Consider the following 18,800-nt stretch of genomic DNA (forward strand, 5'->3'; position numbering starts at 1 on the left):
ATTTATCATGAGGAGCGAGAAAAATTTTAAAAAAAAGTAATTAAACAAAACACCAAAAGCACGAGGCGTCGCCGTTTAATTGCTTCTTCTGAGTTCTGACTGAAAAACCTGCACCTCTCCCTCCTTATTTCTTCTTCTCTCTCACGCAGACAAGCAGCAAAAACACAGACACGCATATTTCTTTTCACTATAGAAGAAAGATGGCGGAATCGGTGGAGCTGCCGAGTCGATTGGCGATTCTGCCCTTCAGGAACAAGGTGTTATTGCCTGGTGCTATTATTCGGATTCGCTGCACTTCACCCAGCAGGTTTTTCACCAATTTCGTTTTTGCAATTTTGATATTCTTATTGTGATTATGTTTATTATGCTGTTATAATTGTTCGAGGTTTTATGGAATTCAGTGTTGTTCTTGTTTTAATATATGAATTTTATTCTGTATGATTAGTACGAGTTTCAGCTAGCTTCAAAATCTTCGCAAGTGCTTAAATTTTCATTTTTTTTACATTTAAAAATTTTTTATTACTGCATTTTCAAACGGAAAAATATCAAATTTTTATCTGTGACCTGTAGATTTGAGCGCTATAGTTTTAGTTTTAGTTTTTCCCTTACACTTGAATGGCTTTTGGTTGTATACATTTATTCTTTTTTGAAATCGAGTTGGGTTGTATATTCTTCTGCTACTGATTCGAAATTCAGTTGAACAGCAATAATAAAAATGAGAAAAAAGAAAAGTTAGCGGTTTTGTGCCAAAGATACTCTCTTTGTTCCATTATATGATGTACTATATGTTGGTGGAGGAACGAAGGGTCTTAAAGGTTGAGTTGTACTTCAAAAAATGGTTTCCGATAAACAATGAATAGGTTTGAGGTTATTGCTGTGACTCCCAACTTTTGTGGGTTGATGTAGGATTAACTATTAAGCAACGAAATGGGATCCTTTGCTTCAGACTCTGTGACAAGTAGCTTGGTCGTCTCATTGTTACTGCTCTGTGAACTGATCTTTTTATGAAACAGGGTTAATATTGCTTTCTAATGATGCCAATGAGACTCTTTTATCATCTTTGTTCACCTTGGAATGATAACTGTGTGAGTTTTTTTTTTCCATGTGTAGTGTGAAGTTGGTTGAGCAAGAGTTATGGCAAAGGGAAGAGAAGGGTTTGATTGGGATTCTCCCTGTTAGGGATTCTGCAGAGACTGCAACTGTGGCCCCTTCATTATCTCAAGGTGATCATCAATGCTCTGAAGATTGCATTTTGTCTGTTTTTGTTTTTGAATATTGTGAAATGATCTCTAGTATTGCAGGCTTGGGAACTGACTCTGTGGAGCGAAACTCAAAAAGTCAAGTAGGAGTATCAGATGCTCACAAACATGAAAGCAAAAATGCACAGGAAGTTATTCATTGGCATAATAGGTATGGTTGTTTGGAAGGTGTTCCTTTGATGAGACAAATTTATGTCATAGGAAGATCAACTTTGATAAGCTCTGTGTTGATTCTGCCGTTGATTTATCTTATTCACATAGGGGAGTTGCAGCTCGAGCTTTACATCTATCAAGAGGAGTGGAGAAGCCGAGCGGGAGGGTCACCTACATAGTTGTGCTTGAAGGCCTTTGCAGATTCAATGTGCAGGAGCTGAGTACAAGAGGGACATATTACACTGCTCGGATTACTTCTCTCGATATGACGAAGACTGGTAAGACATTTGATCCGTTTGCTTTTTTGCTAGAAATTACGATAAGCTATATAGTACAATCTGGCAATTAAGGCTCCCATCAGAAGATTGTTGCTGGATGTTACTGTATACTTGAGTGCTGATATGTTACTTTCTTTGATGAGCAGTTCCTGTTGTTATATGTCTCTAGGCGTGTACATTCTTTTTGACCCAGAATAGTTCTTTCCTTGATTTTTTTTTTTAATTTTTGTAGAAACACAATGAAATTATTAATGTGTATCAAAAGATTCTGTGAACATGTTTGGCATGACAAAAGGTGGAGGAACATCCACTCATACAACTATCTCTGGAATAATCTAAGTTCTCACCACCCACTTCAATCTTAACTTCTAAACAGCCATAATTTCCTCCTAACATCATTAAATGATGCCCCATTCTGGCACAGTCTTCATCTACCTCTATGATTGCTTGTTTGCATTAGCTACATCCCCACAATTTCCATCCAGTGCAATATTGGGACGAAATAACAGCTTCACTGACTAATAGGACTCAGGACGCTCAGAAGATAACTCTTTTGACTACCCAGTGATGAACATTACTTCATGAATTCATATTACAACACCAATCTTCAGTAGCCCTTCCTGTGAAAACTGCACCTTTGAAAGGAATGATCAATTTCTTATTTTCTAGCAGGTGCTTAACCTGCCTTCTTTTGATTTGAGGAGTCCAGGGTTGCTAAACAAAAGGCACACTGGGCTGAACTATGTTGAATTTCATGTCACTGGGGAATTAGTTTTTATATGAAATACAAACACGAGATAACCTTCTCAGAGTTCGGGTTGTTACACATTGCTTATGTTGTTTCCCCTCTCCCAGTGGGTTAGCGGATGCAAAAGTCACCTGGCGCGTGTGAGCATGTTAATCTGTCCTGGGGTCATTTACATGTTGCATTCGGCTGTAGCGATTGACATCTATTTAGGATATAGAGTTATGCAAACTATGAGATGCTAAGCTGCCAGTCTTAAATATTCTTTATTAGAGATGGAACAAGTGGAGCAAGATCCAGATTTCATATCTTTGACTCGTCAATTTAAAGCCACGGCCATGGAGCTAATTTCTGTTCTTGAGCAGGTAACTTTAAGTCCTTTATTTTCTTTATCCTTATTTTTTGCTGCTGTTGTGCTTGAAGGTTGACTTAATGAAGGTATTAATGTTGGTATGTTATAAAATGTTCTTGAATTTTTGCTTTCTTTCTGAAAGAAATATTATAAATAGGAAAGAATATGTCTTTTTTTAAGGGCTCTGTATCCTTTGCCTATTCCCTGCTTGTGATACAGAGCAGCCAACTTGAGGTGGGATTGAAGAACAAAAGTTTTCTACTTTAACTAGACTTCCCCAACAAGAAAGGTTGAAGAAAAAGTACACGTAAAATTCGTTCTGTGTGTTTGTGCATGTGACTGTTTACCTTATACTACCTTTAGATTGGGCAGAGCAATTTCCTAGTTTCCGAAGTATATTTCTTTACCATTGCTGTTTCCCAACTTATCTGAACTTCCCCGCTTGCTTTGCAACAATAGGCACCAGCCTTAATCATCAGTCCCATCATGCAATCTTGGGAAGTCCACTTATTGTTTGCTATTCAGCCATTTGACATTTAAAATTTGTGCTTCACCAAAATGAGATTGGTTACTGAAGTTGCTGAAAGTCTCTTGTATCCACTAAAAAAAAAATGTGTATTTTTCTCTAGAGATTTTTTTTTTCCCTTTCTGATGTGAAAATTGGAAACCACCATGACTACTGCAGCTGCTTTTCTGAATAACTAATATTAACAGATGTTTTAGTCATTGAACTTTTGTTGATAAAGTTTGTTAATGAAAAAACTAATGTGTCTACTGTTATTTCTGTGAAAGTTTCGCTCTTTGGTTACTTCCTGTTATTTTGCCTTGAACTCTTTCTCATGGTAGCTTTTCTTTCTTCAATTTCCTTATATTTTTGTCGTTCCTCAATGATCGTATCTACCTCCAGTCTGAGTTTGTGAATGCTTCCCCTTCCTCTCTTCAGATTTTCTTTCATAGGAACAACACCTTAAACATTACAGAAAGTATTGGCTACTTGTCATACCTAAGTTTCGGTCCCATTCCTGTTTGTAGAAACAAAAAACTGGCGGTCGTACGAAAGTTCTTTTGGAGACTGTTCCGGTGCACAAACTAGCAGATATTTTTGTTGCTAGCTTTGAGATTAGCTTCGAGGAGCAGCTGTCCATGTTGGATTCAGTGGATGTGAAAGTGAGGATATCTAAAGCTACTGAGTTGGTGGACAGGCATCTACAGGTATTTAGCTACTAGTTGACATTTTTTGTTTGATTTTCTCTTCCCTGAGCTTGTGATCGGTCATGTTCTCCTTTTATTCATCTTATTTTGTACAGTCAATTCGTGTGGCAGAGAAGATTACACAAAAGGTTGAGGGACAGTTGTCAAAGTCACAGAAAGAATTTCTTCTTCGTCAGCAGGTTTGTCTTTTGAAAGTATTTAGAGAAATACTGTTAAAATAATAAATGTGCACTTATGAGTATCTAGTAGGGTAATTGGAGTTGAGAGAACTGCTGTGGGAGCAGAATTGTTAGCTTATCTCATGGTAGTGGTTTCTCCACAATAACTTGGATATGTATGGAAAGTTTTATTGTGAATGTGCTCCAAGAAACTAATATACTTGGATTGGACATGCTGAAACTTGAATGACTTTCCACCACCCGTAGAAAGTTTTTCATGTGGCTCCAAAGTATGAATATGATTGGCTTTAGTCCAGATCAGTTACTTTTGGGGCCCCCTGTAATTAGTAGATGTTTTAGAATGTGAAACTAGATGTTGTCGAGTGGAAATCATGTGCTCTCAGTGCCTGTATTTTGCTTTTAACTTTTTCTCTATTAATTGTCTGGTGATGATTGGCTAATTTTGTGATACAAATAAATACTCCTCTCTATGGAATTTAACTAGTGTTTCCAATGTATATATTTGCAAGTGAATGCATCTATAGATTTTGCTTCTTGATTTAAGCATTTTGGCTTTGCCGATCAAGTTCAGCTTGTAGGACTTGATGCACTTATATGTTTACATTTCAAAATTCTTTTTGATACTGTTGTATGGCATTGACTGTCATAATAAGTCGATTGTATTGATTTCTCTGCCCTCACAATGTTTAAGAAAAATCATTTTTTAGCATAAAGCATTTACTATTGTGCATGTCATCAGATATCTGGTTTCTGGCTCCTAAAGAAATATCTTATTCTCCTACATCAGTTAATACGGTTTTTGATCCTTGGCATGTTCTTGAATGTAATCTAGATGCGGGCTATAAAGGAGGAACTTGGTGATAATGATGATGATGAGGATGATTTGGCAGCTTTAGAAAGGAAAATGCAAAATGCAGGAATGCCTGCACATATCTGGAAGCATGCTCAGAGGGAATTGAGGTATGACCCAATTGAAATAGTACACTGAGTTTGATTCATGGACTTTCTGATGATGAAATTAAGGTTGCGACTCAAGAGTTCTTTACGCCTATTTTATTTCTTCTTTCATTTATTTTTTTGAAAGTCAAGACTTTGTTATTGGGAGGGAAGGGGAATTGGTTGGTTTTTTTTTTTTGGGGGAAGGGGGGGGGGGGGTTAAGGTGGAGAAAAGAGAGGGGAGGGAAGGGAGGTACTGCTTGGGGGTGGAAGGGTGGGCAGGTGGTGGGGGCAGTGGTGGAAGAGGGCAAGGGGCGCTGATGTGTGTGGATTAATGTGTTATTGTTTGGTTTTGCGTATTTTGTGGTTTTTTTGGGTGTTTTCCGAATGTTTCCACTAGAGTTACTATAAAAGTGTCTTTTTAGAAAAACAAATTTTTTTTTAAATTTTTTATTATAAACAACAGGCGAATGGAATGGACCCATGATTATTGTTGTTAGTGTTGTTGACAAGGAATTGTGACTTAATGTGTTAATTTCATTTGTGGCTGGAAATTTCGTTTGACATGTATTGGGGACTCTTGGAAATATGTTACCAGAAAGAGTTAGTTTACTCATTTAAATTACATACGGAGAGCGTCTGGAAGAAGCTGGCCTCACAGCATGGCATAAGGCTTTTGTTGAGTTTCTTGAGGAAGACTATTGATCTTTTATCTTGCACAGTTGTTGACAGGTCTTGCATTTAAGTCTTACTTGAAAAGTTTTCACCTCCATGCTGGTCCTCATTGGATGAATCCTTGCTTTTAATGATGAAAATGAGGAAAAAATAAAGTATATGCTGACATGGAAAAAGTTAAGGAAATTAACTGCCGACATTTATGTTCTATTTTCCAAGACTTTAGATTTGTTGATTTTCTTCTTCAGATGGCATACTGTGGCAAATAAATCTTATTTGATGCACAATTAGAAACTCAGAGTTCAGAAACTACTTTAGAGCCTTCATGAATTTGGCATTTTCTTGTGATTTGGAATTTTTGGTTGGCAGTAACTCTGAACAATTATATTCTTTCCTTGCTGGGGGGTAGCTGATTTTACAGTCTAATGCTCGTTGTTCAACATCATGCATTCAATTACGTTGATTGTTACAATCATTTGGTGGGTACTACAATCCCCTCCATCCAGCACTTTGTTCAAAGTCGCATAATGACCCTTAATTTTTGTTTCGAAACTGTAATGAAGAACACTTGTTTGACTCTACATCAAACCTTTTACTATTTCAGGAGACTCAAAAAGATGCAGCCTCAACAACCTGGATATAATAGCGCTCGTGTATATCTTGAGCTTCTTGCTGACCTTCCATGGCAGAAAGCAAGTGAGGAACGTGAGTTAGACCTAAAGGCTGCAAGAGAGCGTCTTGATAGTGACCACTATGGTTTAGTTAAGGTCAAGCAACGGATAATTGAGTACCTGGCTGTTCGCAAGGTAGGTAATCTGAAATACATATTGTTTCGAATTTGTTTCAATCTTCTTGTCATTGAATGTAGTATAATTTGGAGTTGAAAATTTGGTGCAGCTTAAACCTGATGCAAGAGGCCCTGTGTTATGCTTTGTTGGTCCTCCAGGTGTTGGGAAGACATCATTGGCTTCATCAATTGCTGCTGCTTTGGGCAGAAAATTTGTACGCATATCTCTTGGTGGTGTTAAAGATGAAGCTGATATTAGAGGGCATAGGAGGACATATATTGGAAGCATGCCAGGGCGACTTATTGATGGAATAAAGGTTAGGTTTAATATAATGATTAAATTTGGTGCAAAGTTTACAATAACTAAAAGTTTGCTTCTTGGATCTTTTAGGATCTATGCTTCAAGTTCTCAACGGGTTTGTTTGGGTATCAAGAATTCCAAAAAAAAAAAAAAATTCAGATTTTGTTTTGCTTACATCATACACACAATTTTCAACAACCTTTTTTATCTCACATACATCACATCACAAAAGGTGCTACAGTAATTATTTCAAATAATCTCCTATCCAAACAAACTCAATGTTACTCTGCTGCTTGATGTGTTGAACTATATTAAGTTTCGATATCATGGGTAAATGCTAAATACTTATTTTCCATTTTTGGAAATTGCAGCTAGTTGTTGACAGATATGTTAGATTAGAAGTCCTAGTTGTTGATGGATTTGTTAGATGGCAAGTAGTCACATGGAACATACGTCCACGTTGTGTGTGCATATACACACGTGCATGGCTAATTATGATGCCTGTTGACATAATTTGGACCAGCTCATGCTAGGCTGATTGGCTAGGATGAAACCTTTCTACCATCTAGTTCTTTATTCAAATGGGATCATTGAATTTGAGAACATGCTGCAGGCAGGCCAAATTATTAATAATTGATTTAAATGTTGGAAGGGACACGCATGTAAACGTTTCTGTCTATACTTGGCGGACTATTATATTTTACACCCAAAGCGTGATTTGTTGGGAATTTGCTAACATTGAATTCTTCTATTTGTCATATCCTTGGTCTTTTTCAATGTTTTTTTATATCACAATATCTTCCTAATGATGGCCTTTGAGCTTTATGGCAAGATATTTTCTCTCAGTGGAAAATTAAAGTGCTCTTTTCTGTCTTGACTTCTAGAGAGTATCTGTTTGCAACCCAGTTATGCTGCTGGATGAGATTGATAAAACGGGTTCGGATATACGGGGAGATCCTGCTTCAGCATTACTAGAGGTTTTGGATCCTGAACAGAACAAAACATTCAACGATCAGTATCCTAATTTTTTTTGTCATTTCAATTTTTTTCTATGCAGATCACCAAGAGTATAAACATTCTGTTCCTTATTATTAGCATCCTGCTTGTCAGTAATCTAAACAACACAGTTTACCTGTTTATTGACCCAACTCCCTTGTTGGTGGGAATTTGATTAAGCAGCATCCCAAATTCTTGTTCTTGTAGAAGAAAGAAATTGCTGAACATGGAAATACTACTTTAGCTTTGACAAACATTATAAATTGTACATATCATATAGTAATTCCTTAACTGAGCTTTTAGCTATTTAAATGTCCCATATGACCTATCAAAAGTTATTTTTGTGGCAACTGCAAATAGGATTCAACCTATTCCTCCACCACTTTTAGACAGGATGGAAGTCATTGAGCTGCCTGGATATACACCTGAAGAAAAGCTAAGAATTGCAATGCAGCATTTGATCCCAAGAGTTCTAGATCAGCATGGTCTTAGTTCTGATTTTCTTCAAATTCCAGAGGTTGTTGTCTCTACTTCTGAAGTCTTTCTTTGATTAATATTCAGTTAATGCGTTTGTAGGTTTTTTAGTCTATGGAGTTCTTTATCATTTGCTGGCTCTGTTGTTGTCTTTACTGAATAATAAGTGTCCGACAAAGCGTGATACTCAATTGTGGCCTAGAAGTTGAAATGTCACACATGGCAAATCTTTCTTTCATGCGGTTTAAGTTATTATCCTGTTCTTCTTGTGAAGGACTGCTAAATTGATTTTTGACCTCAGATAGTGTTCTTGATCCAGAAATTCCTAGAGTTCCATCATTAGGTATCTGAATGAATTTCTACTGGCTGTTGCAGTGAGAGTAAACTGATCCTGTGCTTCCACACTTCAAATATCTACCAAATTTAAATCCCTGTATTGTTTTTAATTCCAGTGAAAGCCCTTTTACTGGCTGGGAAAATGGTTGAAGATTTTCATAAATGCTTGTTAATCTGTTGAAAGATGCTGTAGAAGTGTTATCATTACTGTGACCGACATTCCTCATAGTGTTGGGATTGGATCAAATTCTGATAGTCATCGTTTCTGAATGGAAGAGCATAAAAGAAGCAAATTGAGCATGTAATTACTAAGTTATGCTGGAAGATTTTTTATTTTTTTGCTGCTTCTGGTAATATATTTGAAAATTAAGTAACATCAATCTTATTCTAAAAAGCTGTAATACAATACATCAAGCCTTCAGAAATCATTAGATGAGGTATAACTTTTGCCTTTGAGTTATTTTCGCCTGAATATGCCATCTCGTTGGTGTCCTTGGAGAAGATTACGCTAATTATAGTATGCCCTCATATTTTCTCCTTTGGCAGGAAATGGTGAAGCTTGTCATCCAAAGATACACTAGGGAAGCAGGTGTACGGAATTTGGAGAGGAACTTAGCTGCCTTAGCTCGTGCTGCAGCTGTCAAAGTTGCAGAACAAGAAGAAGCTATGCCACTCAGCAAGGATGTCCAGCGGCTTGCTTCACCTCTGTTAGAAAGCAGGCTTGCTGATGGGGCTGAAGTAGAAATGGAAGTTATTCCAATGAGTGTTAACAATCATGACATATCAAGCGCGTTTAAGGCCTCCTCACCTTTGATTGTAGATGAAGCTATGCTGGAAAAAGTGTTAGGGGTGAGTCATCTCCTTAAGAGTTAGCTTAAATGTTGTCTTGGAAAAATATGTTGCTATTTTCCAATTGCCCAAACTTGGTTATAATGTCATTCAAACTCTCTTTCTTATCCAGAACTATCCTACTTCTTATGCATTGTTAGATTCCTGGTGCTCCATTGAATGAGCAGTCTACACATTTTTACAACTATTCTTATGAATACCTCATCATTTGTTCCCAATGACATGTATAGTGATTGTGTAGGAAGCAATTTCTTTGATCACAAATGTTTTAGGCAGAAATTAATATTTCAATGTAGCTTATTCTATATTCAATCACAGGATCCAATGAAAGGAAGCCTAAGCACTCTAGTATAACTAGTATACACTTTTCTCAGAGCCTATTAAAGTTTGAGCACTTTTTGTTGCTGTTGGGTGCCTAATGCAGCCTGCTAGATATGATGATCGGGAGACAGCAGAACGAGTTGCAACCCCTGGTGTATCTGTTGGGCTGGTTTGGACTGCATTTGGTGGTGAAGTTCAGTTTGTTGAAGCAACAGCAATGGTGGGAAAAGGTGATCTACACCTCACCGGCCAACTAGGGGATGTGATTAAAGAATCTGCACAGATTGCAATGACATGGGTGAGTTTACCTTCTCATTGTTTGTCATACAAGTGGCTACACCAGCACAATAATAAACCTTCATATTTGTCATGAGGTTTACATTACATAGAGAAGTTAATGGAGGACCTTGTACTCCTTTCTTGGAATGGACACAAATGATTCTTATTCTTATTCTTATTTTGAAATGGTTACTACTTTAAGTTAAGGATGTATCACGATTTTAATGCCAAGTTTTCTGATGCTTTGATGTGCACAAGTGTTCTAGAGAAAGTTCTAGTATTTCTTTTCTGGGACCTGTATATGATGTTTGTCACTGCTTCATATCTTCTAAAAATGCTTGTTGGCATCGAATGGGTGGGATTAAGAGGTGAAATGCTTCACGTGCTTTAAAATGCTTATGGCATTCTTAGAACAGATGGGACTGAGGGATCTTTCTTGGTAAATTCTTTGAATACTCTGATGTTGTTTTCTATTTTCTTAATATTTGGGTGTTCAATCAACAGTTTGTCACTAGACAGTTTTGACAGTCTCAAGATGATAATAAAATCTAAAAACACTAGCAACTGAAGCAGAAGGGTTGCTATTTAATCGTTACGAAGTGTTTGGCTTTTACTTCTATTAGGATCCAATTGGGTAGTTTGTTATATTTAATTTATAGAAAGTAGTGGTGTTCTTGTTGGAAATACTGGCTTACTTGAAAAAGGTAATTCTGTCTTATTGCAAGACTGGTTGGAATAGAAGATGTGTTCCTTGTATACATGCATTGGTTACTTTCTTTTAGATATATTCATATGATGGACTTGGTGCAGTGTGTGGTGAGTTTTTATTGTGTTGAAAAGCAATGCATTACTTCAGTTGTGTCAAATAACGGGAGAGTCTGTTGCAAAGCATGGAATTCATTAAATTTTTTTAAAGCTGTGTTTTCATTCATAGAATTCATAGCATCCGTGATTTAACAGGTACGAGCAAGAGCAACAGAACTTAAACTGGCTACAGTTGAAGAAAGTAATCTGTTAGAGGGCCGAGATATTCATATCCATTTTCCTGCTGGTGCTGTACCCAAGGATGGACCCTCGGCTGGTGTCACTCTTGTAACCTCTCTAGTTTCTCTTTTCAGCCAGAGAAGAGTAAGAGCAGATACAGCTATGACAGGAGAAATGACGCTACGGGGTCTTGTTTTACCTGTAGGTGGCATCAAGGATAAGGTGTGCATCTGATTGATTTTATTTTATTATTTGTGAAGGAAAAATATTGATGTTCAGGGGAGGGACTGTAAGTGAGAGGTTCCAGATTCAAGCCCTCCCACTTACACTATAAAAAAAAGGAAAAATATAGATGATGGTGGATTCCTTCTTTGCCCATTTCTGACACATATAAAGGCAAAAACAGAGACAAGGTCAAGCAGTCACCCAAAACTAGGAGGACAAAAAAAAAAGAAAAAAGATAACTGTGACAAAAAGAAAAGAAAGATTTAGGACTTCTAGATGACAAAGAGGAAAGGAGGAATAGAATAAGCAAAGGAGAAAAACGAGCTTCCTCTACTGTTGATTTCATGTTTTTTATAGAAGTAAATAATGAGTCAGCAAGAAGAATTATGTGGCCCTTACAAACTTGGTTCATTTGATTGGGAAAAGTTGTTTCTCTTTTATATTATAGCTGCATAATTGGCAAACAAAGATTGAGGATATGCTTCTCACAGCTGCTACTGCCTAATTCTGTTGCATTTTTTAATATATAATCCGTTTCTAGAAGAGAACCAGTTCATTGTTGCTGACTAGAAATGTATGGTCAACATTCCAATTTTATGCTATAGGTTTTTGGGTCAATTTGAACTCACCACGGTTGTTTAGCTTGTTTGAGGGACGCTTGGGTGGGAGGTGTTTCTGTTTGCACAAGGACCTACACTTTGAGCGAGTGGTTTCTCTTTTGTCAGGTTACTGTAATTGAAGGACCTTCAGGTTTGCTGTTGGTGTTGATGCGCTGAATTCTGTGTGGGCCAATTATGTGATATTGAATTGCTGAAAAAGTGGTGTAGCACCTTTTACTTAAAAATAACCAGGTTGTGTGTGCAGGTTTTGGCGGCCCATCGATATGGTATCAAAAGAGTAATTCTGCCGGAGAGGAACTTGAAGGACTTGGTGGAAGTTCCATCTCATGTGCTCTCCAGTCTGGAGGTAAATTGTTCTTCACATAACCTATTTGCTTGATTAATGTAAAAGATATTGGGTCATCCATTAATATTTGGTCAATAACCTTGAGAAAGTACTGTCTTATTGGTTAAAGTTTTCATTCAAACTTCAACTGGATATTAAGATAAGGAGCACTGGAGTTACGTTCTCTGAAGTTGTGCATGGAAAATCACACAGTTTCTAATCTTTGACTGGGGAAAAAAAGTTATGGCCTTTTCTTAGTTTTCTTCTTCTGTTCTTTAATATCTTTTTAAATTTTTTTTTTGTAGTACCAATGCCATGTTCTTCTACTTTGACTACAAAAGAATTACTTGAAACTTAGTAAGATAAACCTGGATCATGCTTTACTTTATTCGCAAGACTAGTTAATTATGTGATGCACTGTGGCTGTATCCTGGAAAAAGGAAAACATGAAATAGAATAATATGTTACTTGCCACTCAGGAAATGTGCTTTAACTGTTGTGTATGCAAGATGGAAATGCAGTTTTATTTCAAGAACAACAATCATTCACCGCTTAAATGCCTGGTATTTGGTTTAGTATCAGAGAATGGTCTATTCATATACATAGGTAAGCAAGATAAACTAGATGTTTTAAACAAATAAAAATTCATGGTACCGAGAAGAGATTTTGTTTCTCTTCCAAAAAAGAAGTTCTGAATATTTTGAATTCTGTCCGTATCTGCTATATCAGAACTCTGCTGAAATTTTGTAATGCTATTTCTGGCATGCTGTAACTTTCATTTTGGAGCTTATTGCATGGCTGTATAATCAGTCAAGTCCCAAGAATATTTTTTATGGCCACCAAAGCAATTAAAGGTTGGATTGCATGGTCCATCTAATTGTAACTCATTGAACAGATACTACTTGCCAGACGAATGGAAGATGTGTTGGAACAGGCTTTTGAAGGCGGGTGCCCATGGAGACAGCATTCAAAGTTATGACAGGACGCGGAACATGCATATTTAACAATCACCTAATTATCAGGCTGTTTAACTTGCCCTGCCCTCCTCAGATGCAGCAGATCTCTGTTGGTACTACAAGAGAAGGGGGTTAATGGAGGATGTTCCATACAGGATTAATTAATTACACGACCCTAACTATAACTGTATCATGTAAAATTCACCATCAAAATCTGTGTATTATTCTTCTCCTCGTGCCAAGCTGCGTGTGTTGTTGTAAGCTACAGCTTCCTCTTTTCAGTCCCACATTTATCGTATAGCCCATAATGTGAAAAAATAAATGCTTGATTATGAAAATAGACGTGCTTCCTGTAGATTTTTAAAATTTGAATGGTCAGTTCTCCTGTGAAGTTTCTCGAACAATCTCATGACTCAGATGGTTCTTATATGAACATACGATTGCACCAATGGGCGACGCATCTATATTTCTCTGAACCTGGTTGAGATGACGAAACTTACTACTTTTGGCCTGTTATGGACGGTAGGAATGGTGTGAGAGGCAAGGAAGAAGCAGGCCTTCAAAAAAATGAGCTGAGTTCTGCAAAGAGCGGGCGGGGAATATTAACGTAGCTTTTTCTTCGTTCTCTCTTGGGGTAATGCTCGGCAATATCAAATGGTACAGTTTTGTTGAAAGAACAAGGAGATTGGTGTGAGCATCTATCTAGTTGAGATTCTTATGTATTAGGTTGCTAATTTTGGACGTAAAAATTGCGTTCGTAGAATAGTATGGTTTTGTTTCCAGATTGCCTACTTCGACGTATCATAAGGAGTTCATTTATGTAGGAACAATATTGATATTCACACTAAGCTTGGTGCCCCGCAAGTTTCGCGGGATGTCCATTATTGATAGTTTTTTGATAATGTAAGTTATAGTTTTAGAGAGGAGTTTGCCTTTTTTATCTTCATTTTTAATGGTATGTTTTTCAATTTTTATTTTTTTGAAATATTATTGAAGTAACATTTTGAAATAGAGGAAAATTATCTTATATTTTTAAAAACAATTAGTTGTATTAATGCAAGCTAATACAAAAGTGGTACAACTGATTTTTATTTATTAGATAGATATAAAATTTTTGTTGATATATATATGTATGTATTTTAGAAAATTGATATTTTTGTTGATATATATTTTGTGGAAAATCAATATCTATAAAAAGGTACACAATTAATCAGCACTTTGCATTGACTATATTTATGTTATGTTATTTAATGTTAAAATGCAAAAAAGTTTAAGTTAATAACTCACTTGATAAGAAATATTATTGAAATAAGATTTTTGAAATAGAGGGAAATTATCTCATATTTTTAAACAACAATTGGTGGAATTAATGGGAGTTAAATACAAAGTGACACAACTGATTTATATTTTATTGGATGTGCTTGAACTAATAACACATTGATTCATCTATAAGGAAAATTTAAATTATGATTATTTCATATGAATAACACTTATTATATATGTTAATACAAAGTGGTACAATCGATCTATATGTATTACATACATAGAAAATTTTTGTTGATTCATATATATTAGACATACATATAATTTTGGAAAAATCGTTCAAAACGTCCCTCACATTTTACAAAATAACTTTTTTCGTCCCTTACTTTTAAAAATATAATTTTACGTCTCTTACAAATTCATATTGGTCAAATTTGATCTCTACTTAGATTTTCGACTAGTTTTTGGTCGGAATTCACCACGTGCCTTGCACGTGATCATATTTTAAGGATAAAATTATCAAATTAGATTTTATATAATTCGATTCATAATCCCTCACATTTCATAAAATAAATTTTTTCGACCCTTACATTTCACAAAATAAAATTTTTCATCCTTTATTGATTATGTGTGTGAGAATAATTTTTTTTAATCCATGTATATATCTATTTGATTTAACCTGAACAGTATGAATAGCATGTGAAATCAAATGGAGACATATTACATACTATTCGTACTGCTCAAGTGAAATCAAATAAATATATATATGAATTTAAAAAAATTGCTAGTTTTTCACTTATATTTATTTTCTTTTAATAGAAATTTAAAAATAAAGAAGACATTTAATCCTAAATATTATCGAGTGTTTATATCGAATTAAATTTGGATAGAAAAAGTAAACAAAAGAAAAGTATGACAAAAAGAAATAAGTGATTGGCACTTTTAAATGTTAAGACAATCACAAGGCAAGTAATTCAATTGTTTGTCTTAAAAGTATCGAATAGAAATTTCAGATTTAAACTGAAATTTGTTAGCACAATTATAGAATTCGAGTTAGGACCCATTAATTAGATGACCTTATTATAAAAAAATTATTACCAAAAGAGAAAGGTCACAAATATTGAATAGGTTCAAATGGTGAAATCATATAAATATATGCATGGGTTTCAAACAAAATCATTAGTTTTATACCCCTATATATATATCTATTGAATAGCATGTGTATAACTATGATTAGCATGTTTAGATGAAATCCAATAGAGATAAATTACATGTTATTCATACTATTAAGATAAAATTAAATAGACATATACGTGGATTTATAGAAAAAAACTATTTGTACACATGATCAATGAGGGATGAAAAAATTCATTTTGAAAAATGTAAGGGATAGAAACATTCATTTTTTGAAATGTGAGGAATGAAACAATTCATTTTGTAAAATGTTAGGGACGACAAAATTCATTTTGTGAAATGTGAGGGACAATGAATCAGATTATGTAAAAATTTGATTTGACAATTTTACCCTTAAAAAATGATCACATGCAAGTCACGTGGTGAATTCCGGCAAAAAACTAGTTGCAAACCTAGGTAGGGACCAAATTTGGTCAATGTGAATTTGTAAGGGACGTAAAATTACACTTTTAAAAGTGAAGGACAAAAAAGTAATCTTGAAAAATATAAGGGACGTTCTGAACAATTTTCCCTATAATTTTCATCGATCTATGCCAATACAAAGCAGCATAATTAATTTATATGGATTAGATACACATAGAATTTTTATTGATTCACATATATTAGATGCACACAGAATTTTTATCGATTTGGATATTTTTTTTAGAAAATCAATATTTTTGTTAATATATACACTTTTCAGAGAAAGTTAATAAATATAAAAGAACACGGAAAATTATAAACATATAAGACAATCAATATTTTTGACAATATACACAATTTGGATTAAGTTAATAAATGAGCAAATAAATATAAAAGAGCATATTTATTTATTGATTAAACAACTCATACTCCAAATCAACCAATATCACATTGATTCATCTATAAGGAAAATTTAAATTATGATTATTTGATATGAATAACACCTATTATATGTAAATATGAAACGGTACAATTGATTTATATGTATTAGATACATGCAAAATTTTTGCTCGTTGGTATATATTAGATATACATATGATTTTCATTGATCTATGTTAATACAAAGCAGCATAATTGATTTATATATATTGTTTAGATATACATAGAATTTCATTCATTTGTATATATTAGATGCACATAGAATTTTTATCGATTTGCATATTTTTTAGAAAATCGAAATTTTTTTTAATATACACATTTTGGAGAAAGTTAATAAATAAGTTAATAAATATAAAAGAGCATGGAAAATTATAAAGACATCAGAAAATCAATATTTTTGTCAATATACACATTTTGGAGAAAGTTAATAAATATAAAAGAGGAGGGAAAATTATAAACATAAAAATGAATCATTTTTTAAATCATAAAAACGCACACAAAGAAAATGGCTGGAGGTAGCAATTGCAGCAGTAGAAGGTAGAAGAAACAAAAGGACAAAATTGGCAGCAAAATTACAAAGAAACCAGGACAAAAGGGCACGCTCGAAATAAGCCAACAAAAGGAAAAGTGGGGAAAAGAGCAACGGCTGGCATAGACATAGGGCTGCACACGACTCGAGCGGCTCGCGAGCCGCTCGAGTCAAAGCTCGACTCGAGTTCGGTCAAACTCGAACTCGAGTCGAACTCGAGCAGCTCGTTTAGTAAGCGAGTCGAACTCGAGCCTACTGAGATTAAGCTCGTTAGCTCGTCGAGCCGCTCGTCGAGCCATATAAAATTACAAAAATACCCCTAGTTGTATAACTAATTACTAAGTTGGAAACTTCAGAGTCTTCAGACTTCAGAGCAAAAGTTATTTCCCAATTGCATTTCTAATTGCTTCTCCCGCTGTCCCGTGCTCCCGCATCTCTCTTTCCTCTTTCCTTCACAATTTCTCAAACAAATCCTAGCTACCGCCGCCACGAGTGCACCACAGGTCCACAGCCACCATCGCCACCGCCACCACAGCCACCGCCAGCACAGACACCACCGCCATCAAAATAACACCTGGCGGCTCTCCTCGGCCCAGCTGTATTCTTAACGACTGCTAACAGTCCTTCCTTTCGCGCCGCTCGTCCTTCATTTCCCACCTCGAATCCAGATTATAACAAAAAAGCCCTCAATTTGATTTCCAATTTAAGGTTGGTTCGGCGTTCTCCTAATTCGTACGTTGGATCCGGGATTTCATTTGGGTCGCAGCTTCACTTGTTCAATTAAAGAATTTGTAAGTATATTATTTTCTCTCGTCTGAAGTTTGCTGCTTCCCTCTAGTTAGCAAGTACAAAATATAGATTTTGCCCAAATCATATATATATATATGAACACAATAAAACCAATAACTTGATGCATGCTGATGGTTGAAGTGGCAGAGTAGAAAAATGGCCTGCTTTATTGGTATCTCTGCACCATCTGCGGTTTCTTGACTTTGAATATCATGTTCTTTTAGATGAAAGTTGTGCCGGCTTAGTTATGTTGGAAATAAAAAAATATGCGGAAGAGAATCATATCTACAGATACATCTCTTTTGAAGATTGCCTTTGTTATTTAATTAGGCGATGGTAATAATTTATCCGACTTGAATTGTGTAATACACTAGTGACATTTTTCTATTGCAAGTATATTCACTTCTGGGGCTCTTGTGACCATTGTACTGATCGGGATGTTGAGCAAATGTGATTTTTGTTCTTTTTTCTTGGATGATATTTGTTCAGGTTTTGCAGATATGCATCTTATGTTTTCTATTGTCTGATCAACAAAAGAAGATCCCATAGTTTGCTTCTCCTTTGTACAAATCAATACCATGTATTCAATAAGCAATGCACTTGGTTAATAATATTTGAGATAATGCAGTAAGGTCGTGATACCTTGTTAAATGCATCCAACTATCCAAGACCAAGATCTGATTAGTGATGCAGGGATCATATAACCTATTTGTTAATGGTCCCTTTATTCTTGGAAGATATTCTATCTTGTTTTCCATTTGTTCATCTTCCAGTTTGGTATTTGAGTCTTTCTGATATTGCTGTATCCCTTTTCTAAGAGAATCATATCTACAGATACATCTCTTTTGAACAATTTTTTTGGTTCTCTTTTCTTAAAATGCCATTGACTGGAATCATTTCAGAAGAGACAATGATAGTAACTTTTAAGTCATCCAAGTTTGGG

At 35.4% G+C, this 18,800-nt stretch overlaps 1 protein-coding gene across 2 annotated transcripts; it reads left to right on the top strand.

The window, feature by feature from the left end:
• LOC113706889 (lon protease homolog 2, peroxisomal) lies at window positions 1-13,580 on the top strand. Of its 2 annotated transcripts, XM_027228935.2 has the most exons (17): window positions 1-307; window positions 1,111-1,223; window positions 1,302-1,410; window positions 1,521-1,690; window positions 2,709-2,800; window positions 3,820-3,999; window positions 4,095-4,178; window positions 5,011-5,138; window positions 6,394-6,595; window positions 6,687-6,893; window positions 7,762-7,892; window positions 8,177-8,390; window positions 9,230-9,532; window positions 9,957-10,151; window positions 11,093-11,338; window positions 12,206-12,307; window positions 13,182-13,580. In XM_027228935.2, exons 1-17 carry the CDS (start codon window positions 201-203, stop codon window positions 13,263-13,265), a joined length of 2,667 nt encoding a protein of 888 aa, XP_027084736.1. In that variant the 5' UTR covers window positions 1-200; the 3' UTR covers window positions 13,266-13,580. The 2 variants fall into 2 exon arrangements, with proteins under 2 accessions (XP_027084736.1, XP_027084735.1); XM_027228934.2 differs by having other exon boundaries at window positions 53-307; window positions 1,111-1,410.
• Window positions 13,581-18,800: the final 5,220 nt, after the last annotated feature.

This window comes from Coffea arabica, chromosome 8c, assembly GCF_036785885.1.
Source record: "Coffea arabica cultivar ET-39 chromosome 8c, Coffea Arabica ET-39 HiFi, whole genome shotgun sequence".
Classification (NCBI taxonomy): Eukaryota; Viridiplantae; Streptophyta; class Magnoliopsida; order Gentianales; family Rubiaceae; genus Coffea; species Coffea arabica.

Excerpts from the sequence above, each read along its gene's own strand:
- LOC113706889 (XM_027228934.2), top strand. The coding sequence starts at position 201 with ATGGCGGAATCGGTGGAGCTGCCGAGTCGATTGGCGATTCTGCCCTTC. Across the intron at positions 6,894-7,761 it reads GACTTATTGATGGAATAAAG|AGAGTATCTGTTTGCAACCC; the intron begins GTTAGGTTTAAT and ends CTTGACTTCTAG. Across the intron at positions 10,152-11,092 it reads CACAGATTGCAATGACATGG|GTACGAGCAAGAGCAACAGA; the intron begins GTGAGTTTACCT and ends GTGATTTAACAG.